This window comes from Thermobia domestica, chromosome 8, assembly GCF_964235325.1.
Source record: "Thermobia domestica chromosome 8, izTheDome1.hap1.1, whole genome shotgun sequence".
Taxonomy (NCBI): Eukaryota; Metazoa; Arthropoda; class Insecta; order Zygentoma; family Lepismatidae; genus Thermobia; species Thermobia domestica.
The window spans coordinates 2,415,153-2,442,322 of NC_137461.1; the positions used below are offsets into that span (position 1 = coordinate 2,415,153).

The 27,170-nt window shown below is 38.3% G+C and overlaps 2 protein-coding genes across 3 annotated transcripts in view; one reads left to right on the forward strand and one right to left on the reverse strand.

The window, feature by feature from the left end:
* Nucleotides 1–715: 715 nt before the first annotated feature.
* The window catches only part of LOC145692642 (carbohydrate sulfotransferase 1-like), a 195,728-nt gene continuing 169,273 nt past the window's right edge, over nt 716–27,170 (reverse strand). Inside the window, exons 2-3 of one of the 2 annotated variants that reach the window (XM_081767991.1) lie at nt 8,487–8,626; nt 716–4,527 (exon numbers count right to left, since the gene is read on the reverse strand). In XM_081767991.1, coding sequence (XP_081624117.1) covers nt 3,371–4,527; nt 8,487–8,626 — 1,297 coding nt within the window. In that variant the 3' untranslated portion in view covers nt 716–3,370. Of the gene's footprint in view, nt 4,528–8,486; nt 8,630–27,170 lie in introns of both variants that reach the window. The other variant, XM_081767990.1, reaches the window with a different exon arrangement.
* The window catches only part of LOC145692643 (solute carrier family 35 member G1-like), a 205,682-nt gene continuing 194,803 nt past the window's right edge, over nt 16,292–27,170 (forward strand). Inside the window, exon 1 of the mRNA XM_081767992.1 lies at nt 16,292–16,675. The gene's annotated coding sequence lies outside the window, so the exon portion shown is untranslated. The remainder of the gene's footprint in view (nt 16,676–27,170) is intronic.

The following is a 27,170-nucleotide window of genomic DNA, read 5'->3' on the forward strand; positions in this document are numbered from 1 at the left end:
GAAGTAATATACTACAGCATCTAAAATAATCTCTCCTTCCTAACTTATAAAAGGTTTCTGGAAAATTTTGTGTATGATTCATTTCACGCCTCCTAAGATTTCTGCTGTTCGCAGCCCAAAAAACCCAACAGTGTATACTGCCTCAACTTCAGTATTGCTTTTCGTTGCCAATCCCCAAATTTCAAACTGACAGTCAATGGTGGATCTAACCCGGGGCCGGGGGCATTAGCTCCCCCAGTTTTTGAGTGACAGAAATAATTTAAGCTATTATGTATTTTCTGAAAGTTCACAGTAAACCCATGATACACCTAACATAGTTTGTGTTCTGGTTGCCCCCCCCCCATTTCTAACTTCTAGATCCGCCTCTCCTGGCAGTGTTTTGATATGAGCTAAAAATGTATTCTTTCTAAAATAGCTCTGCATTCACTGTAGCTCTTACCATACTCTTTAGCATTTACATACCATTGAAATGGACATACTCATGCCTAGTGAAATTGCAATTACGCGACCGTAATGAAACTTTAATTCTGCAATCAAAACTCTTGTTGCTTCATGTATATACAAGGTTAGCCTAATTCTGCGACAAAAGAGAGAAATTGGCACATTCCGTAATGGATTGTGTCAACGCAACGCATAATTTGCAATTTGGTCTCCGACAATCGGTATAACTGTTATAACGATTTTTTTCTTCTTTTTTTGCATAGTGTTGCTGTACGCAGAATGTTGCGAAGACTGGTACGGTATAAGCATATTTCTCCTGCCCTAAATATTATAGTTTTAACCTCTTGTGTGGGTAGATAAATGCACTTTTCGGATTTTAGTTAGGCCTGTATTGATTCTGCTGAGGATTAGATGTTGGAAGTACCAACAAATATAAACTTAATTCATGATTCTTCATATTTTTATGTAAAACAAATGAATCTGAATCGTACATTGCATTAACAAAATAATATTAAAATGGAAAGCAAACTTCCATTCCGAGAGTAGGTATATAGTTTATTACTTCGTTTAGTAAATTAGATGATATTTAGTAACGTATTATGGGCGTCAGGATTTTCCGAGTTCCGATTAATGGATATGTGAATAGAATCGCATGTGTTCATCAATTTTTCGGAAAACTGCAGGAGACAACAGCCAATCACGAGTACTGATCAAATCGAAAGGTCTACAACGCCGAAAACTTTTTTCAGAGTCAGTCAGTCCTGTGTGGTGACAAAGACAATACCAGTTTTACTTTTTGGGAATTCATTGTTCGTACTTACTCCATATACGATACAAAATGAAATTATAAATGAAGCATCAAAAGGATTCAATACATTACATAAACAAAACAGCACACAAAAGATAAATAAAACAAAAATGAGTCGTGGCCCATTTCAGTAAAAAAAAAAAATGTCTACTGCTAGGGGCCCTAGAAATAGATATTTATTCGTATGGCTTTGAGATTTGTCAATATTGTCCCCTTAATTAATTTGTCATGTATGGAACGGGCCCAGTGGCGTAACAAATGGCCCCACAGACCTTGCCGTGCGGGAGGGCCCACAGTCTCCGGCAGCCCATAAAGAGTAAGAGAAAGAAGGGCCCCAAGAATTGGAAAAACAACTTTTTCGAGGGGACTCAAACATGCGTATTAATGCTTGTCCCCCAGAAAAAAATATACGGTAAGTTACGGCGCTGTCGGGGGCATAGTCACCAGGGCGCTCCCCCTGTGGATCAAGCTGTTAGTCTATCAATTTTTAGCAACAAATAAGCAAAAATACGAACAAGTATTGTGTAATTTGGCAAAACCATAAATTGGCTTCATCATATGGAGAACATTCCAAACCAAGATATTGTATACAATCCAGTTTTATTATAAATAATTACAATAATTTGCTTTTTGTTCTATATCCTCCTCATTCGACGCGTTTGAATCCTGCCAATTCGTTTCCTAAACAAGATTGAAGACATGACGTTCTTATGTTGTGGAGATGAGTTTTAAAATCTCATAAAAGAGAAGATACCATCAATTGGGAGCATGGGCACCCGAAGAAAATTTTCTAAGGGAGGCTCAAATCCCTGGTTGTTATATTACGTTTGATATTTTTTATTTTTATTAAGAAAATCTTAAGAAATTTAATACATTTTCGTGAGCTACGGGGGCTCGGGCTCCACCCTGTCCTCCCCTTCGTGAGCCCATGGTTGGGAGTGCTGAGCTAGAAGTGTACGTGCCGAATGTTTTAGATGAATTAATTTAAAATATTATAAGAAAATGAAAGAAAAGTTGCCTTGGAATACGTGTGCGACATATCATTTTATCTAGTAGACAAGCTTTTCCAGGTATATTGTGCAGCTAAGCAAAGCTGGCGCCTGATAAATAGCTGCACGCGCTATAAACAAAACGAAGGAGACGGTTGTTCAACTACTATGTAGTATTCATGCTGTTTCGAGGTACTTAGGAGCCACGGTGGCTCAGTGGTAGAGCGTTCACCTCTGGTGCCTGGGATCCTTGGTTCCATCTCAGCTCGCGCCAAGTGAACTTTGTGGTGGACAAACATCGTGTACGCCGGTTTTCTTGGGGTTCTCCCACTTTCTTCATTCCCCCATTTCATTCATTTCTCATCATCACCGTCTTCTTTAGTCTAGGCGGCATAATCATGGGACGTGAAACTTAAAGATTTCATTTCTAGGCATCCAAGATCATTAAGCGCTGTTGCTGGTGATAGAATGTAAATATTCGTAGTATTGTTGGAAATCAGGCGTTAGAGATCACCCTGTCATGTTATTACGATTTGGTAAATGTTCTAAATTTGTCGCCGCAGCTACCTCTATTGCTGCAGGGCTATTGGCGACAGCGTGTTCTGTTCAACTGTCAGAAGCCACCTTTCCTTAGCCGCACAGTAGAGCGGCAGCATTGTTACCCACTTCAAGCATTGAACTGCATGTTCAAAAATAGATGGACATTCTTCGGTCTGATTCAGTCTAAATGCTACTCATATAGAGCATATTAATATGAACTAATTTACGTGTAATTTAGATTTTCAAGATTTCTCCTTGAATTTCTACATATCTCAATGTCATACCTACACAAAACAATGCTTCTTCAAGTTGAAGAGTCTATTTCCTTTATTGTTTGTTGCAAAACGGCATTTGTCCAGGATTCTCCTAGATTCGGAGACTATTATCCCATTGATCAACACAATCAGTTCCTCCAAACTTGATGACAATACTACATCTTCACAGTACTTGTGGATTTGGTACAAAACATGTGATATACGTTTATTTTTGAAACACTATTTAACTCAACGCACCAAACTCATTAGAAGCCTCCGACTGTAATGGGCATCATTTTTAAAGAACGGAATTTCTGTTAATTTTTCAGAATATTCTTTCACGTCAATTGTGTTTCGTATCCGAGATTTACTAAAATATTTTTGCACACGTGGTTGATGTGAGCGATTTGGTCAGGTGTTAACGTCTCCTTCCAGCGGTTCACACGTTCCGAAGACTTCCGTCTGACACTCCACGGACTGTTATCATCCTTCTCGGTGAACTGTTTGATTAAATTGTCGGTTTCCTCCGTGTACGGGATTTCCAAGAATTGAAACAACTGGAATAGAATGTCTTGCGGGTATTTGGCTACATCCTCGTATTGCATCACCCGAAACCTATCGGCGTACAGTGCGGAAAAATGCTGTGCCATTTTGACGTCATCGTCCAAGTCTTGGCAGAGAGCTTCGGGTTTAATGCATTCATTGGATTGGTGGCACCATTTGACTGAGGAATAACGAGAGGCCATTGTACCTCGCGGGTCTCGAACAAGATACACCACCCTATAGTTATTTTGAGGACTCTCAATTAAGGATTGAAGATGCCTTAAGCGGACTCGAACGAGTTTCATTAAGTGAATGGGGAAATGAATGCAGGTCTCGTGTAAGAAGCGAGGATTGGCACATGCGTTCTTGTTGGGTCCCTTTTGACACGCCCGCCATATTCCTACATTATGGCCCACCATGTCTTGGAGATTATTGAAAGTGTAATTTAAGTATTGCTCATTTGTAAATTTACAAGCGAGGAGTTCTTTGATAAGTTTTTGAGCATTCAGGGCGTCAGTTTTATTTCTAACTTGACGAACACCGATATGACTAAGGGGTTCATAGTGTTGAAACACTCCCGGTTGATTGGCCAAAATCTGACCAACGAATGTTGAGCCACTTCTCCAAGTACTGACTAAAAGGATGTACTTGGTGGAGGATACTGGTTCAAAGCTTTGCCACGATCTTTCTAATATTTTTAGGGTTTGTTGGATTTCAGTTTCGTTGGCAGGCCTTTTGGCCAGTTTCTTCTGGGCTTCCAGCTGTTTCCAGACAGAGCTCACAACGGGAACGCCGAGCTCTGGTACCCACATAGCGCCCTCTATCCCGTTTAATTTGTGTCGTTCGATGATCTGCGTTAGGTTAATGAAAGTCTTTCTCCTCTGGACATCGACTGGATTCATGGCTCCTAGCTCCAGCAGTTGCTTCTGGAATTGCCTGTTGATGTCTTCGTCTGTAAAGAGAAAACATACATATTAAGACAATGCATTTAAGCACCTGTACTGTATGGTTATACCAGGTAAATATAAAATGGATTACACCGAGTAGCTATACGAGCATATAAGGAGATATTCGTTTTAACTTCATCCATGAATTGTATTTACTTTTTCCCCGTCTTTTTGGATCAAGAGATCCAATATATTTCAGGTAAAAAATCTCTTCTAGGCCTTATCTCTGAAGAATTACATATAGTGTACCTCAACCCAAACTATTACTTAACTCACGATTAGTATCAGTGGCGCAAATCTGTCTTCAACATTGGGGGTACAGGGACAGGTAAGACCGTTGACATATATTTTTTTTAAGCGATGTTCAAAATATTTTTATGAAGTTGAAAAACAATTCTATGGAGTATCGGGGAGCAGAGTTGTCTTCAACATTGGAAGGCGAACAGATTTGAGGCTTATTCTGGGGGACATCAATTTCATCTCAATTTCCTTTCTGGCAATCAGACACAAATTATCACATTTCTCCCTCAAAAACACATTTCAAATCGGATTATTGGGGGAGACAGTCCCCCAGTTCCAAGATTGGAGGGGACTTATCCCCCTCATCCCCCTGGGATTTGCACCAGTGCTCAGTATGATGTGCTTATTCTGTAAAAAAAAATATAAAAACTCGATTTAGAGGCCGTTCAAAAAATATTTGACTTTGATTCAAAAACACATCAAAAGATTCAATATATTTCAATCAAAAATTTACTTGTAGGCCTTATCACTGGAAAAGTACATACAGTAGCCAAATCCAAACTATAACTTAACTCAGTATGATGTGCTTATTCCGTAGAAAATGCAAAAACTCGATTTATTTAGAGGCTTCTGTCCAAATAATTATTGAACAAGATCGCAATGTTTTGATGCAATTGTTTTATCATTCCTAAAATTGTTGGCCAAGATCGCACTTATTATTTATTTTTTTTATTATTCTTAAAATTCTTCTTCCTATCGTACTTTCATAATGCTCGTGTTAAGACAATCCATCTCAAGCAATGTCCTAATATTTCCATGTTGTCATAGAAATTATCCGCGATAATACCATCTACCATTATAATAACTCTTCCGATCTTACTTTTCTTTCCACCACGCTTCCTGTCAAGTCCCTCGTGATATTATTTTTCTCAAATAATGCCCTAACCTCTGCCTTAATTTCTAAATATTCTCAATATACTGTACTTATATCTCCACAACATACTTTTGTACTTTTGATCTGTTATTACTTCAATGTTATCTTGTATAATGACATCCCCAAGCCAGACCGCCGAAGGCTTGTGGGAAAATAAAGTGTGTGGGATTCTGGAAGGAATGCCACCGTCTTTCGTCGTACTGCCGCAGTGCTTAGTAACATAACATTTGTTGAAAGGCTAAATTTCCCTACATTTTATCTCATATTCATAAAATCTCCCTTTTTCTCTGCATAAAAATTTTTTTGCTAAATCTCCCTACGCCGCGGGAAATTTCCCTCAATCTAGCATCACTGCTTATACCTTGTTCTGAGAGATATGTTTAACCTTGTAGCTGTAAGAATTTCTAAAAACAAAGATAGTTAAAGTAAAATTTACTGTTCCTGGGTATACTAGGTAAAATTTACTGTTAAGTCTGGGTATAAAAAACGGTTCTGTGAACTCGAAATATTTTAACAACCGGTTCTAGCGAACCGACTGAATAGCACCACAGGATTTTCGGCTAGAAAATATTACAAGTCTAGGACAGGAATCTGCCAGCTCAGCTCTACGACTAGTTATTTTCACATACTCAGCTTCCAAGTTCATTTCTTTTAGGTTTTCGAAAGCCACTAACAGTTAAAGAAATCGATCCCGACAGTTACCTTCACTAAGAATTTTTTGCTGCATTTGATGAAAGCTATCACCCTTTTCAAGTTGATCACCCTGTGTTTGTATATACAGATTGTCTCAAAAGTTCGTATTTAAATTTCTTTTGTGCTACACATAAGTAATAGACTTACGTAGTGAAGTGAAGGAGAGCGAAACATTGTAGAAAAACAATATAACTCCAATTATCCGACCGGTGGGGTCACTCGGTCGAAAAAGTGAAACAACCTTTTTCAGGCCAGCCACCCTGAATGAGGTTTTCCTGGGTTTTCCTCATTCACACCAGGCAAATGCCGGGGTGGTACCTAACTTATAGATCCCAGGCCGCCTCCTTTCCTCCCCAATCCTTTCTTCCTTCCCTTTCCCCGGATTGTGTGCTCGCCGAGGGACGTCATCCCTCAAATCGTGACGGGCTAAATGTCCTTAGGTGCCGAAAGCCCAGAAATCTAAATCCTAAATCCCCCCCCCCCCTAATCCAATTATCCGAATAGATATCAGGAAATCGAAATGATACACTTTTATGCAAGAAAAACTACTGACGAAAGGAAACTAAGGGTAAGAAAGGAATAAGAACTAGAAACTTGGAGAATATCATCGTCAACATTCCTGGCTGTTCCTAGTGCAACGCTTGAGATAAACAAATTGTTACAAAGCGACTCAATGCACACGTCATTTCAAATGACTTGATTTTAGTTTAGCGTCCCGTTCAGCAGCGAGGCTATATGAGACGTGGACCTACTGATTAACGTGGATAACGAACCACAGGAGCTCCTGCCGGGAATCGAACCCGGGTCTCCTACGCCAAAGGTACGTCATTTCAAATTTTACCTAATGATGATATTAGTCATAGCGTAGCGTTCCAATCTCAGCAGGGTGAATGAAGAAGGCAACGACGACGTGGTTTCCATTTAACCCGAAAAGAGACCTGCTGCGAGTATATTCTTTTATTTTGTTACTAGGTCTACTCTAAAAAACTTCTTAAATCAACATACATTTGTATTCTTTCTCAATATAACTATACTTCTTTACCACGAAAATGATTGATGTAGCATGAAAATTTGATCTCACACTTCATCCGTACTCTTTCTGTTATAAAAACAATCCAGATCTATCATTTTTTTTTCTGAAAATACAAGATGGAATTATTTTACAATTAGTTATCGTCTTTTCGTGTGCAGAATAACACGCTTTCAATACTACATACACGTAGCGGCTTCTAATAGTGGGCCTGCTCCAAAGTTTGGACCCCTCCCAGCAAAAATTTCTGGGTGCGTGCCTATTTTGGCAGCATTCAAACGAGTATCTACGCGGAAACAATTAACTTTGCTGGACATGTTCTATTAATATTTCTAAAAGTATGTAAGTACGTACTACTGTTTATTAAGGTTGGTTTAAAGGGACAAGTTTTGCCGATAGATGGCACTACAGTCTTAGTATCTCTCCCATATATTTTTTACCTTTCACGAAAATTCGCGATTTCTCTTACAAATTTCAACCTAGAGACTTCAAATTTTTAGAAAAGGAAGTTCATAATCTATCGAAGGTAATAATCCGTGCCGATTTTCTATTTAGAATTTTGTTCATTGTTGAAATTGCTTGATTGTTGAAATGGTTATCTAAATCTTTAACAATGGAACTGTTTCAACAATAAAGAAAATTCTAAATAAAAAATCGGCACAGATTGATCCCTTCGATAGGTCATGAAGTTCCCTTCTCTAAAAATTTGAACTCTCTAGGTTGAAATTTGTAAAAGAAATTGTAAATTTTCGTGAAAGGTAAAAAATACATGCAAGAGATACAAAGATTGTAGTGACATCTATCGGCAAAACTTGTCCCTTTACACTAACCTTAAACCAATGCGATTTTAGAGAAATTCTTTTTTTTTTTTTTTTAATCATAACATTACCTTCTTTAGATGATTGACGCAATTATATGAATTTATGCGTATCCAGTTGGTTATTACTCCGGGTAATTGGAGTTTCATTTTACTTTCACTAAAACGTGGAAGTGAGTACTGGATCAATATTCAGTACATTGAATTTATGTTTACATATTTGCTAATAATTGGTGAATGATAGACTTACTATTGGCTGGAGTGACAGGAGGGGGAGTTCTGTTGGTGACGTAGGTTTCTCCATTCCAGGATTCGTGGATCAGCCAGACAGTGACGCCAATCACCAGAAGCCACAGAACACTTCTCCACGCGAAGAGGTTGAAACATCGACTGCTAGAATGGAAAACAAAATGAAATCGTTAATTAAGACAAATAAGTATTCAATTAAAACACATAATAGTTATTGATATTTTCTTCTTCCTCTTTAGAAGGATGGGTTATCTCACACTCCGCTCGATTGAATGATTGAATAGTACCTCCTCAAGAATGAACGACAGTACCTAACCTCACGTTCTGAAATGCTTTTATAACATGTCCTATGATTTTAGAATATAGAGACACATCATATATAAGTATATTCATAATTATTGCTGGTTTTAGTTATAGGAAACATGGATACTGCACAGAAGTTATGAAAAACGACTGGAAGGTTTAAAAATATGTGTATAGAGAAGAATGGAAAGACTTAACTGGTTCGAACGGAAAATGAATGAAAGGGTGTAAGAAATAGTGGGTGAGAAAAGAAAAGTTTTAGATATTATTAAGAAGAGGAAGAGAAACTGGTTGGGACATTGGCTAAGAAGAAACAGTATCATGAGGACGTGCTAGAGAGTATGGCGGTAGGAAAGAGCTGGAGGGGTCGAAAAATACTACAATTAATGGAATACATCAAAACAGAGAAATCGTACGTGGAAGAGTTTAGCGGAAGACGGTGGCAGAACCTTCCCAGTTGCAGCAAATGACCTGGCAATAATGGCAGAATACCTTTGATGATGATCATGATGATTAGCTATAGTGCTAATGTTAAAAGAACAAATGTGTATTTTCTGTCTTCGGCTAACAGCGTTAGATGAGGAACTGATTTTAACTAGTGAGAAACTTGGAAGCAATGTGGCAATATTTTTCCAATGAAGTTAATTAAATAGAAAACAAATAAACCATCCTGTCCATTATCAACTCATACGGCTTCGGACTTCCGCCACCAGAAGTGATTACTCTATAGCTCGTTTCTCCAACCAGAGTGCAGTCCGTATATAAAGAATGCCACCTTCTACGTGTAATGGATCGTCCTTAAATAAGTCATCATGCGAGGAATCTTGCGGAAAACACCCCCGATAACTAAATGGCCAACCAGAACCCTCATTTCAAACAATTGACTCTTTTCAACACCACGTGGAGTCTTAGCTGTCGAGTGGCGTATTTACGATTCCGTTCCGGGGAAGCTTTGCTAACTTTCGGGGGGGGGGGGACTTTGCCTGAAAATGTGAAAATTCTGCAAGATATTTCATATACTTTTCTATAGTAAGTACGATTTCGGAGGGGTGGGCTTAAGCCCGGAAGCCCCCCTAAATACGCCACTGGTTGTCGCGGTCCCAAATGCTGTCCTTTAAGTTAGTACTCGATTCCCTGTTCCCAAGACCAGTGGTCGAAGTGAGACAGTATGCGGTGGTATGCCATACCGTCTCTGGCTTTTCAGTAATGAGGACATACCGTCTCTGGTTTTTCAGTGATCAAGACAATATTTAAATAGCCAATATGTTGAGTCAAAATCGTAATAAAACATACCGCCTCTGCTTTTTTTCCACTTCAAACACTGCCCAAGACTCGAAATATTTTACAATTGCTTATCATTTTTTCAGGTTCACATTAATAGCCGTTCAATACTTTATATACGTAGTGGCTTATAGTATTGAATCCCCTCTCCAAAGTTTGGAACCCTCCCAACAAAAAAATATGTGTGTGTGTCTGTCTGTTGATAATGAGAAATCCTTTCTTGATCTTGTTGATTGTTATGTTGATTTCCTGCGCTGTTAGGCCTACCGCTCACTGGCAACATTTTGTCGGGCAACTATCTTGTTGCTCTGGCTAAATGCATTGAGTCTTATGGGAGCCCGCTCACTGAGGCGACAGCGACAGAAAAGTTGCCGAGGTGTCGCCAAGCAGGGCGACAGCAGGGCAACAGCTCGGCGACGGAACAGTTGCGCAACATCTAAAAATGCATTGAGTCTTATGGGAGTCCGCTCACTGAGGCGACGGCGACAGAAAAGTTGCCGAGGTACCTCCAAATAGAAAGGTAAAAAATAAATGTTTTCTACAAGTTTTTTCACGTAACAGTTTGTTCCGTGTGTAGCGCGTGAAAAGAAGTGTTCGCAATGGAAACTAACACATTCTTTGATTAGTGACTAGCATGTCTTTAGTGATAAAGAATAAAAAATTAATTGCGGATATAGAGAAACACTCAGCGTTAAAGAAGAAATATATATAAAGAAGAAATTATGGAAGGAAGTGTGTTTCGCTGTTATAAGAAACTAGAATAAGCTTTCCAGCTAAGAAAAAACAACATAGGCAGGTGCATTTTTCGATAATGACATATCGCTGTCATACTACACACTACTACTTTCATCAATTTCCCACAACTAGAAAAAAATACAGATAAAATTATCATTTTCAAGTTTCTTTCCATTTCAAATATCTATAAAGAAGAAAAAAACTGTAGTGTATAAAAATGGCCGATTTTAAAACGTGAAGAATACGCGGGAAGAACGAAGAAAGACAATTTTTATTTTATGGCTATACGTAGAACATTGAGAGTACAGTTACTGTACAGTGTTGTCGGATTGCCGCTTTTGTTAGTTTCGTTCTGTTAGTTATTTCCAGTCGTTTTATATTTTCGTTATTCTTGTTATCTTTTGATTCGAATAATTGTTCCTGTTCGTATTAGCTTACACAATGCTGTTATTTTTGTCACTTATTGACGTTCAGGGACGTCATTTAGGGGGGCAGAGGTGCAATTGCTCCCCAAGAGTTTGAGGAATACATGTACTTTAATCAATTGTCTACTAATATACTAGTACAAAACGTGAAAGTCTTATGTCGGTGGTGCTCTTGCCCTCCTCAAGTGAAGTCTGAAATAACGCCCCTGTTGGCGCTACCTTCGCAAGTTTATTTAAATTTATTTATTTAACCATTGGAATGGGCGGTAGTTTTTTCATGTCCGAAACCAGCGATTATGTGAACTGTTCCGGTTGCCGATTATGTAAATTGTGATATCAAATGCTCGGCAACTTTTCTGTTGCCGTCGCCAGTGAGCGAGGGTATGGCAACAAAACTGTTTTGTCGCCGTGAAGTTGCTGACTGCAGGCGACAGCGACGAGATAGTTGCGCAACTGTTTTGTCGCCAGTGAGCGGTAGGCCTTAGGCCTACCACTCACTGGCGACAAAACAGTTGCGCAACTATCTCGTCGCTGTCGCCTGCAGTCAGCAACTTCACGGCGACAAAACAGTTTTGTTGCCATACCCTCGCTCACTGGCGACGGCAACAGAAAAGTTGCCGAGCATTTGATATCACAATTTTCATAATCGGCAACCGGAACAGTTCATATAATCGCTGGTTTCGGGCATTTAAAAAAACTATAGACCATTCCAATGGTTAAATAAATAAATTTAAATAAATGAAATAAGACCTGCTTGGATAAATTTCAAAGTCCTCCTTTTCTACTAATTTCAAGACTCTCAATCCAATACAACTATTTTCTTAACATGTCCCTTTCTGGGGTCTCGAGAAAAATAATCTCAAAATTGGGTGGATTAAGCGTCCTCAAATTAGTACGAAAGGTCTATTAGACATGTACGCTATCGTGGGCACCTTTACCATTTGCATGTTTTTTTTTTTTTAATCAATTCACACTCGGAATTAGCGTGCCCAGATTTTCGAGCGTGTTAAAGGTCTATAAGTTCAAAAAAGTCATGAGTGGAACTAACAATGCGGAACTAAATAATTTGAAAAGATTAACAATGAGGACGGGGGATGGACTCAGATGATATAGTCTTATATAACATTATTATAACAAGATCTTCTAATGTGTTCTTGCAATTTTTAGAAGTAAGGGGCCATGGCTCCCCTGCAAATTATCCTAATTACACCAATGCTATTAAATTTTGGAAGGTAGCGTCAACAGGGGTGTCATTTCAAACTTGGCTTGAGGGGGGCAAGAGCACCACCGACATAAGACTTTCACGTTTTATACTAGTATATTAGTAGACAATTGATTAAAGTATATTTATTCCTCAAACTCTTGGGGGCAATTGCACCCTTCTGCCCCCTAAATGACGTCCCCAAGCGTCAATAAGTGACAAAATTAACAGCATTGTGTAAGTTAATACGAACGGGAACAATTATTCGAATCAAAAGATAACAAGAATAACGAAAATATAAAACGACTAGAAATAACTGACAGAACGAAATTAACAAAAGCGGCAATCCGACAACACTGTACCGTAGCTGAACTCTCAGATGTTCTACGTATAGCCATAAAATAAAAATTGGCTTTCTTCGTTCTTCCTGTGTATTCTTCACGTCTTAAAATCGGCTACTTTTATACTGTACAGTTTTTTCTTTTTTATATTTGAAATGGAAAGAAAATTGATAATGATAATTTTATCTCTATTTTTCTAGTTGTGGGAAATTAATGAAAGTAGTAGTGTGTAGTATGACAGCGATATGTCATTATCGATTAATGTACGCTCATGTCCAAAATGATTGTCGCATATCTATAACTGTCTTCTTGTAAGAATATAATTTGATAATGATTTTGCAGGGTACTTTTAATACTGATACTATGTGTATAATCGGGAAATGTATATTTGTGGTAAATTTCATAGGAAAAGAATTATAAATACGAAAATTAGAATGAGTAAAACAAAATGTTGCTAAATGAACAATAAAGTTTTATTTTCGTTTTATTGTTCTTACTCTTTTGACATGAAATTTTCCACATACATGTCTGCTGATTATACACATACTAACATTATAAGAAATACCGGGCGAATTCGTTATCAAATTATATGCCTACAAAAAACATACGAGGGTAAGTCAACTGAAAACCATAAAAGTAGAAATAAAAATCCGCATATGGCGCCAGTGAGCTGTAAGTTGGCATGCCTGTTTACGATAGTATGCCGGATGTCTCCTAGGTGGCAGCAGCCGGCAGATGCACAAACACCGGCGCAACAACAGTTCCAAAATGGCAGCCCTACTAGCCACATGCACGAGCGAGGAGCAGCTTTCTGTGATTCGGTTTTTGCGAAGTGAAGGTGTGAAACCGATTGACATATTTAGGCGAATGAAGGTTCAGTATGGAGATGCGTGTTTGTCACAGCCACAAATCTATGAATGGTGCGGGAAATTTGCAAATGGTGTTACGTCTGTGGCCGATGCTCCACGCCCCGGCCAGGCTCGGCGCGTAGTGACTCCAGAGACCATTGCAGCCGTTGAAGCCATCGTTTTGGAAAACCGCCGTGTGACAATAGACGAAATTGCAGCATGTGTACACATGAGTCATGGATCGGCACATCATATTGTGAATGATGTTCTCCAGTTTCATAAGGTGTCTGCAAGATGGGTGCCCCGACAACTGACGCCTGAACTGAAACAGCGTCGTGTTGATGCGTGCGAAGACCTTTTGTGGCGTGCTGAACGTGACGGTAATGCCTTCCTGTCACGAATCGTCACTGGTGACGAAACATGGGCGCATTACCATCAGCCTGAAACAAAGCGAGCGAGCAAGGAGTGGCGCCACTCCTCATCACCGAAACCCAAAAAGGTCCACTCCGATGAAGAGGTACGCAACGCGGTGCACGAGTGGTTCCGCCGTTGCCCAAAAGACTTATTTTCTGCAGGTATTCAGGCTCTTTCGAAGCGCTGGCGGACTTGCATTGAACGAGGAGGGGACTGTGTTGAAAAGTGATTTACTTCTGTACCCTCTGTGACCAATAAATAATATTTAAAAAAATAATTATGGTTTTCATTTGACTCCCCCTCGTATTTATAGACAATAATTTTGGACATGAGTATACCTATCTGTGTTGTTTTTTTCTTGGACGAAAAGCTCATTCTAGTTTCTTACAACAGCAAAACACACTTCCTTCAATAATTTCTTCTTTATATATATTTCTTCTTTAACGCTGGGCGTTTCTCTATTTTCTCAATTAATTTTTCATAGTCTTTATCACTAATTAAAGACATGCTAGTCACTAATCAAAGAATGTGCTAGTTTCCATTGCGAACACTTCTTTTCACGCGCTACACACGGAACGAACTGTTACGTGAAAAAAACTTGTAGAAAACATTTATTTTTAACCTTTCTACTTGGTGGTAGCTCGGCAACTTTTCTGTCGCCGTCGCCTCAGTGAGCGGACTCCCATAAGACTCAATGCATTTAGCCAGAGCAACAAGATAGTTGCCCGACAAAATGTTGCCAGTGAGCGGTAGGCCTTAGCCGTAATTTCACAATAAACTTACATGCTCATGTTGCAGTTTTTTTTCTTTCTTTTTTGCTGCGGACTCTATCATTCTAAGTACCAATTTAAAAGATCAATCACACTATATATTGTATCCTTCACCTCTACCATGGGGGCCCGAAGAAAAACTTCTAGGGGTGGGTCATCTCCATAGTTGTTCTATTCTAGGGTTGCCAACTGGCCGGAAATATTGCTTATATTTTGATTAAAGCCGGTGGCCAGTACAAACTTCTTACCATCCCCTATATGACCGGTTTTTTCTAGTTCGAAGCTATTTCATCTAGTTCGAAATATAGATTTAAACAGTAACTTTCATTCTCTAAATACAAAACTATCACCTTTCACCGTCTATCAACGATTAATATATTTTGCTGATGTGTTTAGATAATTTTAAAGAGATGGGACTATATCAGGGAAAATTTGAAATTTACTTGTAATTTGTACATTTATTGAGTGAAGAAAAACTTCTTAAAGCAATTTCCCATTTGTAAAGTATAAGATTAAAGAATAAATTTCGTTTCCCAAATACAAAATTGTCACGTACAGATTAATATAGTTTTGTAAACCTGTTTCGATAATGTTAAAGAAGTGGCAATTACTGGTAAATACAATAAAATGATCAATGCTGATTTCAATTCCTCATTTATAGCCTAGCATAATGTATCTATTAAGCTTATTAGTGAATGTACTAAGGATTTGCAGAATACAGGTGCTAACGCACTTTTGTTCACGATAGTACATTTCCTTCCATGGATGGGTCCGAATAGAGATATTTCACACTTAGACCTAGCTATGTCATAGGGAATTTAGGAGGGTGCCGGCTTTTTATTTTCCAAACTTGGCAACCCTAATTATGTCTGGTATTTAATATGCCTATATTACGTATTCATTTTCGTGAGCCTTCGGGCGCCGATGACCTCTTCCATGACCAAATTGTCTGATTCCGGTCAATTAATTCTTAAAATACCTTCAGCTTGTCTTCTCCCTTAAGTTACGTTACACTGCCCCAAACATTGCGTATATTTCCTCGCAGACTCAGGTTGTTAAATCGGAGTATGTGTTTGTGTAAGTAAATTTTGGAAGCATTTCAGCTACGCAAGTTTGCCTTCACGTGATAATTTTTAATTACGTTACGTATGTTACTAAAATTTCTTTGATCTCGCTAACAAGGTACCGGTATTTTTATTTTTGGGAACTTCTCTTTCTATATGATGAACCACACGCTGTTCCCCTTTCTCTGCTTTTACATATGGCATGTGGGAATATTTAGATAAAACTGAGCCAAAGTTCAAAGTCGGAAGGCTGTGAGTTTCCCCTCCACAATTTATGGCAAACGCATATTACAAACACAAACTACCCGTTGTGTAAGGAGGGAAATTACATCACTCTGTGGTTACTCATTCACTGAAAGAATTTCGCCCGTCTGCCGCAGTGATGGCGCTGGTGTAGCTAGTGCTGCACTCTCCGTTCCGCGACGGCGCGTAGAAGGGAGTCTGCTTAAATTCACCTCGGCGACCGACAGTTGATCGATATGGCCATGTGATCAGAGGTTCGTGTGCTCCACTCACACCAAACAAATAACCAGTCCACGGGAGATGCCTCCTGTTCTCTGACCATCATTCGAGGCATCAATCAATCACTCCCTCTACAATTAACCTAAATTCATTTTTGTTTTCATGTGTCGCGTTGTAGAGAGATCATGTCGGCATTTGGCATTCACAAGGTGATCTATGCTATTTTGGCCAATTCCTGTGTTAGAGGCAGTGTAACACCGGCGCAAGCAGCACCAACCAGCGTTGGGAACAGGTGAACGTCGTTGTGACAGTGGGTTAGGCTTATTTCAATAAAACGCCGCTTGAGGTAGGTGTAACCTCATTTATTCCCTTTTATCAATTCTAGGCATATTCGCTAAGTTATCAACTTCCTGTTATGTCCCTATGTCCATAAGCTCGACATTTGTTTGTTTAATTTATACAAAAGCATGAAATTAATGTACACACAGATGATTCATTTTCTGTTAATATGATATACAATTAAACCTAATTGAAAGTAAAGTAATGTAATTGTCACTCAAAAATGTCTATTTGTTTATATTTCTCTCGTAATTCCTGGGAAGTAACTTATTTTAAAATAATACGTAGTTTATAGATTTCACAAAGAGAAAAAAGCAAATTCAGGAAGATTATCGAAAACGTAACATGTTTGCTGCAGTATCTTCGCAAAAAGCAGGAAATTCATTAAGGAAATTAGATTTTGTTATCCAAGATTTTCTTGCATGTCGTACAAACACCATGTAACGTGAATAAGTGCATTTAATTTGATCCAATTATTTTGTGAACTCATGCCTTGAGAAGTTGAGAAACAAATATTATACAGCTAAGAGTCCGTCCATGAGTTCATGAATGGATTAGTTACTCCTGATTGGTAGTTCATGGTTTGATTCCATTGTGGGTCCAATTACAGTTAGTTTCTTTATCATCTTAAAATTTCAATAATTTTGTGCTAGTATATTCTGGGGTTTCTAACCTGGGGGTCGCGAAAATATGTGGAAAAGATAGCTATACCTAGGTAATTAGGATATAATAGCAGTAAAAAAATAGTTTTAAAGATTATTTTGAAAAAATGAAATGAAATGAAATCTTTAAGTTTTACGACCCACGGTTATGCCGGTTAGGCTAAAGGAGACGGTGATTATGAGAGATGAGTGAAATGGTGGAATGAAGAAAGTGGGAGGAAATGGGAGAACCCCGAGAAAACCCACGAGCACGGTGTTTGTCCACCACAAAGTCCACACGGCGTGAGTTGGGATCGAACCAGGGACCCCAAGCACTTGAGGTGAACGCTCTACCACTGAGCCACCGCGCCCCCCATAAAGATTATTTTGAGTTTCTTATTCTCATGGACATATTTTAATTCCCATAATCATTGTCAATACAACCAAGAATATTAAACAAAAAAAGAATCGTTTTAAAAAGAATTGGAATAATGGCAAGGGCGCTCGAAGAAAATTTTCTAGTAGAAAACCTCAATGGTTGCTATATTATGTCTGGTATTTAATATACGGTGCGTGATTTGCTCTATTACTTATATATTTTCTTGAGCCAGCTCCCCCTTCCCTTTTGGGACTCCATGAAAAAGGGGGAATGTAATTAGTGAGACGCTACATACTGAAATGCAAGAAAAATATAAATACAACAGAAATTGCAGATTAAAATGTAGTTCAAAATAAAAGCTAGTGTGAAACTTGAGATTGGCAGCAATAATAGAAAAAAATATTAGAAAATGAAATTTTTCAGTTTAGCGTCCCACGTTTGTGCTCTGTAGCCTAAGGGAGACGATAATTAAGGCAACTAAATGATAATAGAAGAATTGGTGGAATGAGAATGTGAAAGGAAACGAGAATACCCTGAGAAAACCCCCTGGACACGATGTTGTCCACCACAAATTTACTTGGTCTGGGATCGAACCAGAGACCCCACGCACCAGAGGTGAGCCACCATATTTAAATAGTTACTCGAAAGAAACAGTTACCAAGCGAGTATAGGCTAGTATTGTGCTGCCAAAATGACTTGAGCCGTGGCAAAAATGCGAACTAACGCTCACACCCTCACACACCCATGCGTTGAGCCAATAAGGGTTCAGCTGTTGCTAAGCGAGAGAAATCGAGTGGATTTCCTTCAGCCGATAGCAGCGCTTGCAACGGAAGACTAGGGATCAAGTCAATGTGGCATATCAATAGTTAACTTATTGCTCCAGGCGCAGATTTGAATCCAGTGAATGGCCACCACCTTGACAAGTTTTTCAATGTGTTTTTCTCACATCCACCAGGCGAATGCCTGGAAGGTACATTTAATTAAAGGATTTGACCATATTCCTTTAACAATGTTCTCGTTATTATTGGTCATTAATAACTACAGTGTAAAAGTAAATTCGCTGGCGTACTCTGTTTAAAATGATCATCATTTAGACAAAAACGAAAAAGAAAATAGTAACTAAACTTTGCTAAAGGCAGTTACGCTGATCACGCGATTGCATGTACGGAATATGGATAGCTACTTTTCTACGTATCCTTTTATTATAGGCAACCAACATTTCTTTGCTACTTTGTAGGTTGCATAGAAGCTAGGGAAAATTATATATTTTAAACGGGATATAGAAAATCACCGTTACCCATGAAGATGTTAACGGATTGACTCCATTAACAAACTCAACCGAGATAATTGCAATAAAAAAATCTTCATATCCTTTTATCTTAGGCAACCAACATTTCTTTGCTACTTTCCAGGTTGCATAGAAACTAGGGAATGCTTTAGATTTTAAACCGGTTATGGAAACCCGTTTTATATGGAATGTTAAAGTTACCGTCATCTATGAAGATGTTAATGGTTTGACTTCATTAGCGAACTCGGCTGAGCTAATCCATCTAATTAAATATTACAAAAAAATCAAAAAATCGCTTTAGTTTAAGAGTTATCGTGTGGATTAACGGACGGACGAACGTACTAACAGTAGTAATAAAAGAATTATCATTCGAAAGTTATGTTAAAATGTTAACAGCGGCAACCATAAACAATGAATGTATTATTAAAATTGTATGGAAAGAATATTCAATGTTCCTTTTTTTGTTGAGTTCAAAAAACTTTTGCTTTTGAAATCTAACCAGACAAATGTTTGTGACATTTTTAATTAAGTAAAGTGTGCTTTACCTTCCGTGGAACTCTATACTCTAGGGTATGACATCTGCAGCGGGGTCCCAGGTTCGATTCCCGGCGAATAATGTTAGCCTCGAACCCACTTTAATAGGTAGATCCCGTCTTATGTAGCCTCCGCTTTCAAACCATCATCATCATAGGCATTCTGCCCATATTAGCAGGTCACTTGCCGCAGCTGAGAAGCTTCCATGCTCCACGGTACTCCACTAACCTCTTCGTCTTCACGTATGATCTTTCTGTTTTTATATCATCCATTAATTGTAGTCTCCTTCGCCCCTCCCTCTCTTTCCTGCCACCATACCCTCTAGGACGTCCTTCATGATACAATTTCCTCTTCTTGTATCCAGTTTCTCTTCCTCTTCCTAATAATATCTAAAATTGTTCTTTTCTCACCCACCATTTCTAACACTCTCTCATTCATTTTCCGCTCGATCCAACTAATTCTTTCCATTCTTCTCCACACCCACATTTCGAAGACTTCCAGTCTTTTTCCATCACTTTTACGTAATGTCCATGTTTCCGCCCCATACAGTATAACACTCCACACGAATCATTTTATGAGTCTTTTTCTCAACTCTTTATTCAAGGTCCCACAAAACGGACATTTCTTCCTCCTAAAGGCTTCTTCCGCCATTCCTATCCTTGCTTTTATTTCACGTTCGCACTTCATGTAATTACTAATACTACCCAGATATTGAAAACTATTCACTTGTTCTATTTTCTCCTCTCCCACTTTTATATTTGACACAGACCCCTTCGTTCCAACCACCATCGCTTTTGTCTTTGTAACATTTATTTTCATCCCATATTCTTCAAAGCCATTTCTCATTTTTTCTAACATTTTATTGATTTTCTTTTCAGATTCTGCAACAACCGCCATATCGTCTGCAAATCTTATGCATCTAATCATTGTTCCTCCTACTGAAATGCCGTCCCCATTATGCAGCTCATTTTCACTATCTCTTCTAGATAGACATTAAATAGCGTTGGCGAGAGGCAGTATCCTTGTCGAACTTCCCTTCCAATTTCCCCTATCCTAACACTTACTTGTTGATTCAAATATGTTTCTTATGAGTCTTCGATCTTTCCATTCCAACCCAATCTTCTTTAGAACTGCTAACAACAATTCCCAATTCACACGGTCAAAAGCCTTTTCTAGGTCAATAAATACAACATATATTTCTTTCCCTTTTTCTATAAATCTTTCACCGACTGCCCTTCATAATCCAATAGTATCTCTTGTGCTCTTACCTCTCCTGAACCCGAACTGTTCCTCCTCAACTTTTTCATTTTTTCTTCCATATAACCTTCTGTTCAGTATTCGGAGCATAATTTTAGCAGCACGAGATATGAGACTAATAGTTCTATAATTCTCATATCTCTTTGGGTTCGATCTGTCGCATCTCTCAGTTCCACTTTGAAAAGGAACGTTCAATTACAACCAAGATATTTTGGAGAAATGCAATGCGTAGTTTTGGTCAATAAATCCTAAATACCTATTTCTATGTGAAAGCGCTGCACCGTTATTCAAAGATACAATTAAACCTATGATTTAATTTATGGTGAGTGAGATTTTCAACGAATAATTTTATTTCTCTATACTTGTACATAAAAATGACTGTACGTTTCAGCGTAACTCTGAAACGACTGAAGCAATTTCAACCTAGCTTGGGACATATATGACTTACAATTTATATATATATATATATATAAAGGGTGATTCAATCAGTTATAATTCTTTATTAGAACTACATATTAGAAAAAACACATGAAAGTTAGAGGTTTAGAAAGAAAAATCTTACACCAACTGCATTGTTTACCCGGGCTTAAATCTGTATTATTTGTGCATCTCAACGGAGGTTCGGCAAAATAAATTAAGGTTGAAATTGTTATCCGATTGAGGGCAAGACGTATCAGAAAACAAAGCGAGATTCTGCAGAGTTCATAGTTGTATGCACTATATATTGCTCCGAACTCATTGACGCTTGGGCTGATTGAAATAAGTAAAAGATGCACATATAAAATCTGCTTTCAACTAATAGTGCTTGATTTGTTCACAGTACAAAATTCGCTAGATTTCTAAATAAGTTGCCAAATCGTTATTTAAAAATCACCAAAAAGTTGCTAATCGGACGCCTTATTTTGTGTCACTATTCTTGAAGTCGAACCCTCTAAATTTAACGACTTTTCCCCTAAATTGGCAACCCAAGCTAGGTTGAAATTGCTTCAGTCGTTTCAGAGTTACGCTGAAACGTAAATACAGATTTAAGCCTGGGTAAACAATGCAGTTGGTGTAAGATTTTTCGTTCTAAACTTTTAACTTTCATGTGTTTTTTCTAATATGTAGTTCTAATAAAGAATTACAACTGGTTGAAATTGTAAACCCTATAAAGAATCACCCTGTATATATATATATATATCAAGGTTTTGTGGTCTAAATTATATATAAGAAAGAAAGAGATACTGTACACCAAGAACAATTTTTAGCGACTTTTCACTCCGAATCGGAGGCATTTCACCACCCATTTAGTGACTTTTCGTGTCAACTTTTTGGCAACACTGATCAGCAATATCACAAGTGGAGTTACTACCATCGACGAAATAATTCTTTTGTAATGCATATTCCTATTTCCTCTTTCGGGCGTTTTCTTCTTGTTCAGTCGTGTTTCATAATTTCTCTGGCAGATGAAATGATGATGCCAGATATGTTTCAGTCCTTGTCGAGACATCATGGTCATTTTTATTAGAAATTTAGCTATCTATATTTTGTTTTAAAATTTTTTCGATTAATCTAGAAATTCTAGAAGTAAATTACTGTAATAACAATTGCAATACAACTTTGAAACGCATTTTGTTCTCGTCATTTTTTTTTTTTTTACTACAGACTTTAAAGATTTTTTTTTTAAATGAAGCTTTATCTTCCATTTTTTTCACATTTGTTTTCTGAAAGCAAAGCAAAAATATTATAATTTACAGCGTTAAGTTTCGTTACGTAATGAGGTTAGAGTGAACATGTCTGTATTCTAAATGCTTTCCTGGTTTTTGAATTATTTTACTATTATGCAATACTAACTTGTGCACAGGAAACACTTTAAGTATAAATCAGAAATAGCTGTTCGCTGGGCTCAATGGAATGATTGACAGACACGAGGAAAGACTGAAGCTTGTGCTTGTTTTCCTCATTTTTAATTGATAAGAAATTTCTTGTTATTGGGAAGTCGTGACGTCTTAGAAGTTTTCAAAATGTGGAAGTCTAAAAATTTGATTGTTAGGTTGTTTTACATTAGTATGTGGATGTTTTTTTTTCCCTTTGATTTCCCTCTTTTTTTCTATCTTTAGTATAATCCAAGTATAATGAAACGCCCTTACGGACATCTTCATGATACAGACAAATTTTCGCGGACCCGAAAAACTATATGTATTATTTACGGAATAAAGCTCTCCCTTGTACAGTCACGAACATTAATAAATGGAGGTTGGAGCCATAAGAAATAATGGCTTCAGCCTCCATTTATTAATGTTCCTGACTGTACGAACACTCTGAGATACAGACAGAGACAATTTTCTCTTGCCGTACCGCTCCCTCCCCTAAATATTTTAGTAACGACTTCGTAACGAACAAGAACTTTTCTCAGTTCATGCGTGTTTAGAACAGAAATACTGTCTGCAATTTGAAAATTAATCTGCCATACAGTATTGCGGACAATGGTTGGCAGGAAATCCCTTCCCTAAAAAATATCTTTGTCATACGTCAATGATTTGATGAACTACAACACAAGGTGAACCTGTCAATGGTAGAGTGCTAACCTCTACTGCGTAGGTTTTCTGGTTCGATCCCCGGCCAAGTAATTTTGTGGTGGACAACATCGTGACCGTGGACTTTCTCTAGGTACTTCCATTGCCTCCCACTACCTCATTCCACCAATTCTTCCATCATTGTTCACTTGCCTTAATCAACTCTCTCCCTGAGCCTAACAGAACAATAAAATGAAAGATTTCTTTGATTAAGAGTCTCTATCACTGCGAAATTAAAATACCGCTAATTTTACAGTAATTATGTGATATCTTCAAGTAGATAAAAGATAATCGAAAAGTGGATCAAGACCTCCCTAGACGATGTTATTTTGCATGAGTTACCGTTATCACGAGTCACCTAGTAGCTTTTCGTTTGCTGTTATTTAGAAACGCGAAAATAAATGCCGATTTTCTAAATGGCTGGAAATCGAAAGCAGATAAATGAGTCGTGATAACGGTATCTCACGCAAAATAATACTGTCCAGGGAGGTCTTGTTCCACTTTTCGATTATCTTTTATCTATTTGAAGATATCACATAATTACTGTAAAATTAGCGGTATTTTAATTTCGCAGTGATAAGGCCTCTTAAGAAGCTGAACCTGAATCTCGTTTTCTTGTCAACAATAAATTTCTTTTGTGGTTCCGCGTAGCGTAATCGTTAACGCTCTCGCATTTGGTGCGAGCGGTCCCAGTGGGGGGCACTTTGTCGAAAATGTGTAACATCTTTCTCAGACTAACCATCCTGTGTGAGATTTTACCTGGATTTTCCTCATTCACACCAGGCAAATGCCGGGATGGTACATAACATAATAATCCCATTCCGCTTCCTTCCTTCCTCTCGAATTCTCCGGGCAGTGTGATCGTTGAGGGACATTAGATGCCGAAAGCCCAGAAATCTAATCCTAATAAACTGCTTTTTCCGGGAGCGACTGTTGTATGACCAAAACTCTATGCGGAACTTATTCGCTTTCCCGACAAATTAACTGCGGTTTGCTTTGCGGATTGCAACTTCAAAGTTAACGGAACATCGTCATTTGTTTTGCGACGTCAAATTTTACGAAGAACATTTCCTCTCTGATTCTGTTTCAAAACTCATTCTATTAGTAATTCGAAAATTCGTGCAGTAATTCGAACATTGATACAGAATTTCGATGTTAGTTTATATTGACATTTTAACTAATGTGTTACTCGTAGACCCCTATCTAATGAGTTCGCTAGATAATTACCTGAAGAGTTGTGAGTAATCTAAATTCGTATAACCTCTCTGTCACGGACACCTCTCATCGCTGGACAAATAATCATATCTCATTGGTGTCTGTGTACAAAAGAAATTAAGTAGGGCTACTATTGAAAGTAATTACAGTAGAAACACGTTATTTCACGGGTGTGGCTCGAAAACAGGTGCCTAAGGGGGGAGAAAGGGGTGTGCAGAGTATGATCAGAAGCCTCTCAAGCTACAGAGATAAATGTTGGTATATAAATTCCTTAAAAATAATTGGAGAAGTGTCCCAATGTTTTCATAAATCCTACTTTTAAGGGGAGAAAGGTGGGAATTTCTATATCTTTTCTCCGCATTCAAGTTCATGTTGTGTGTCCCATCATCACCGGAAAACGTCTGAACTGTTTGACATGAATTTTGCACATACTTACCACTATACTTAAACCAGGATTTTACCATGGCACTTGCATAAAAATTTATATCCTAAGGTGTAACGAAGGGGATTTCAAAGGAATGCGTAAAATGAAGTATTTCACGAGCCGCTCGTGTTAGGGAGACGAAACTTGGCATATAAGCTCCATATTAGAAACAAATGATAATTTACCCCAGCCTTAAAAAAAAAAAAAATCTATTGTAACGAGGAAGGGGCAATTTCTATAGTATTTTTGACGTTACCTCTTTCATCTTCACGGGAAAACGAAAATTAAATCAAATCTTTGAGTTTTACATCTCATGATTATGCTCGCTAGGTTAAAGGAGACGGTACGGGTCAAGAATGTTATAAAATAGAGGATCTGGCCCTTACAACAAAATCTTGAAGCCATACGTCACAGTTTAGCCACTTCTACTGTGCCCACTCCGCCCAATAATATAGCAATGTTTTGAGCCGACAATCATGGCGGAAACGAAAGTAGCCAATCAGCCAATAGCGGAAACGAGAGTAGCCAATCAGACGTGCCGATGCTCGGCTGTTTTATGGCTTTATTGATTTAATAGGATGAAGATACATACGGGCAAATCCTCTATTTTATAACATCCTTGGTAAGGATGAGAAATGAATGGAACGAATGAAGTGAGGGAAGCGGGAATACCACGAGAAAACCCATGGACACGATGTTTTCACCACAAAATTATTTGGCCTAGTATCGAACCAGGGGTCCCATACACCAAAGGTAAGCGCTCGACCACAGAGTTAAAAGAAAATAAAGAAGTGTTTATGTAATAGAATATAATGATCAGACTTGTCACTTGTTGTGGAGAGCAATTACATATCATTAAACTCTGTTAACAAGACTTGGTAATCTCCATATAAAGCTTAACCTCCGATGATGAATAATGTGTTAGAAAGACCCTTTGTCTCACAACGCATGCCGTGAAGGCATAAAGAAGAAAAGACTCAGAGGTTGTTCGAATTTTTATGGAGCCATAAAGTAAACGCATGAGCGTGTTTCTCAGAGAGCGAGTTTATAAAATAACGCAGATTGTTCATGCGTTGTCGGTCGAATGACTTGTCGTCTGACAAAAGCTGTTCTGCTTCATTTGCTATATTTCAGTCTTTGTGACGTAATATTTTCGGTAGCTATTTTATGTTCCTGCTTGCTTCATACAATACAAAGCAGTACAGTCCGTTGCTTCAACTTTCGTATTGTAACAGAAAACAAAATCCATTCTAATGGTTATTGTCTAACTTCTAATCATATTTGTTGTTGGAAGGAATTGTTTTTCCCCGAAAAAAAGTCCAAACAGGGAAAAATCCTAATCAGCCACAATAGAAAGTGGGAAACTTATCAATAGGGAAATTCTATTTTTATTTCAGCACCGAAGGACATATGAGCATTGTTTCTATCTATCATAGCACAATCAGTATATTTTGAGGCGGGTTACTTTTAAATACTGTGCAGTGATGCACAGTAAGAAAAAAGGAAAAAGAAAAAAATAAGTAAAGTTACAATGCAATACTGTCAAATATGTTACTCATCACTGTAATTTATGACGCAATTTTTTTAAAAAAAATGAAATGAAATTTTTGAGTTTTACGTCCCACGGTTATGCCGGTTAGGCTAAAGGAGACGGTGATGATGAGAGATGAGTGAAAGGGTGGAATGAAGAAAGTGGGAGGAAACGGGAGAACCCCGAGAAAACCCACGCACACGGTGTTTGTCCACCACAAAGTTCACTTGGCGGGAGCAGGGTTTGAATCCGAGACCCCTAGCACCAGAGGTGAACGCTCTACCACTGAGCCACCGTGGCTCCTAAGTACCTTGAAACAGCATGAAAGAATAGGTAGCATGGAAGAATAGGAACAGCATAGCTCGAAGGGGAACACTTTCGGACAATGATTCTTTACTATTTCAAAAGTGGTTTGAACGAGACACAAAGCCTTGACCGTTTGCAGGGGGCATTTGGGGACCTTGCTCCTTCCCGTGCTACAATTTTTCGGTGGTTTGGTGAATTCAGAAGAGGCCGGACATCGCTTAAAGATGAAGAGAGAGCTGGACGTCCGGCAACAGCTGTGTCAGATGAAAACATTGCCCCTGTGGAACAAATTATTCGAGAAAATCCTCGAACAACTTTCAAGGACATTGGATCGCCAGCAGTAACAAAAATTCTTCATGATCATTTTCGGCT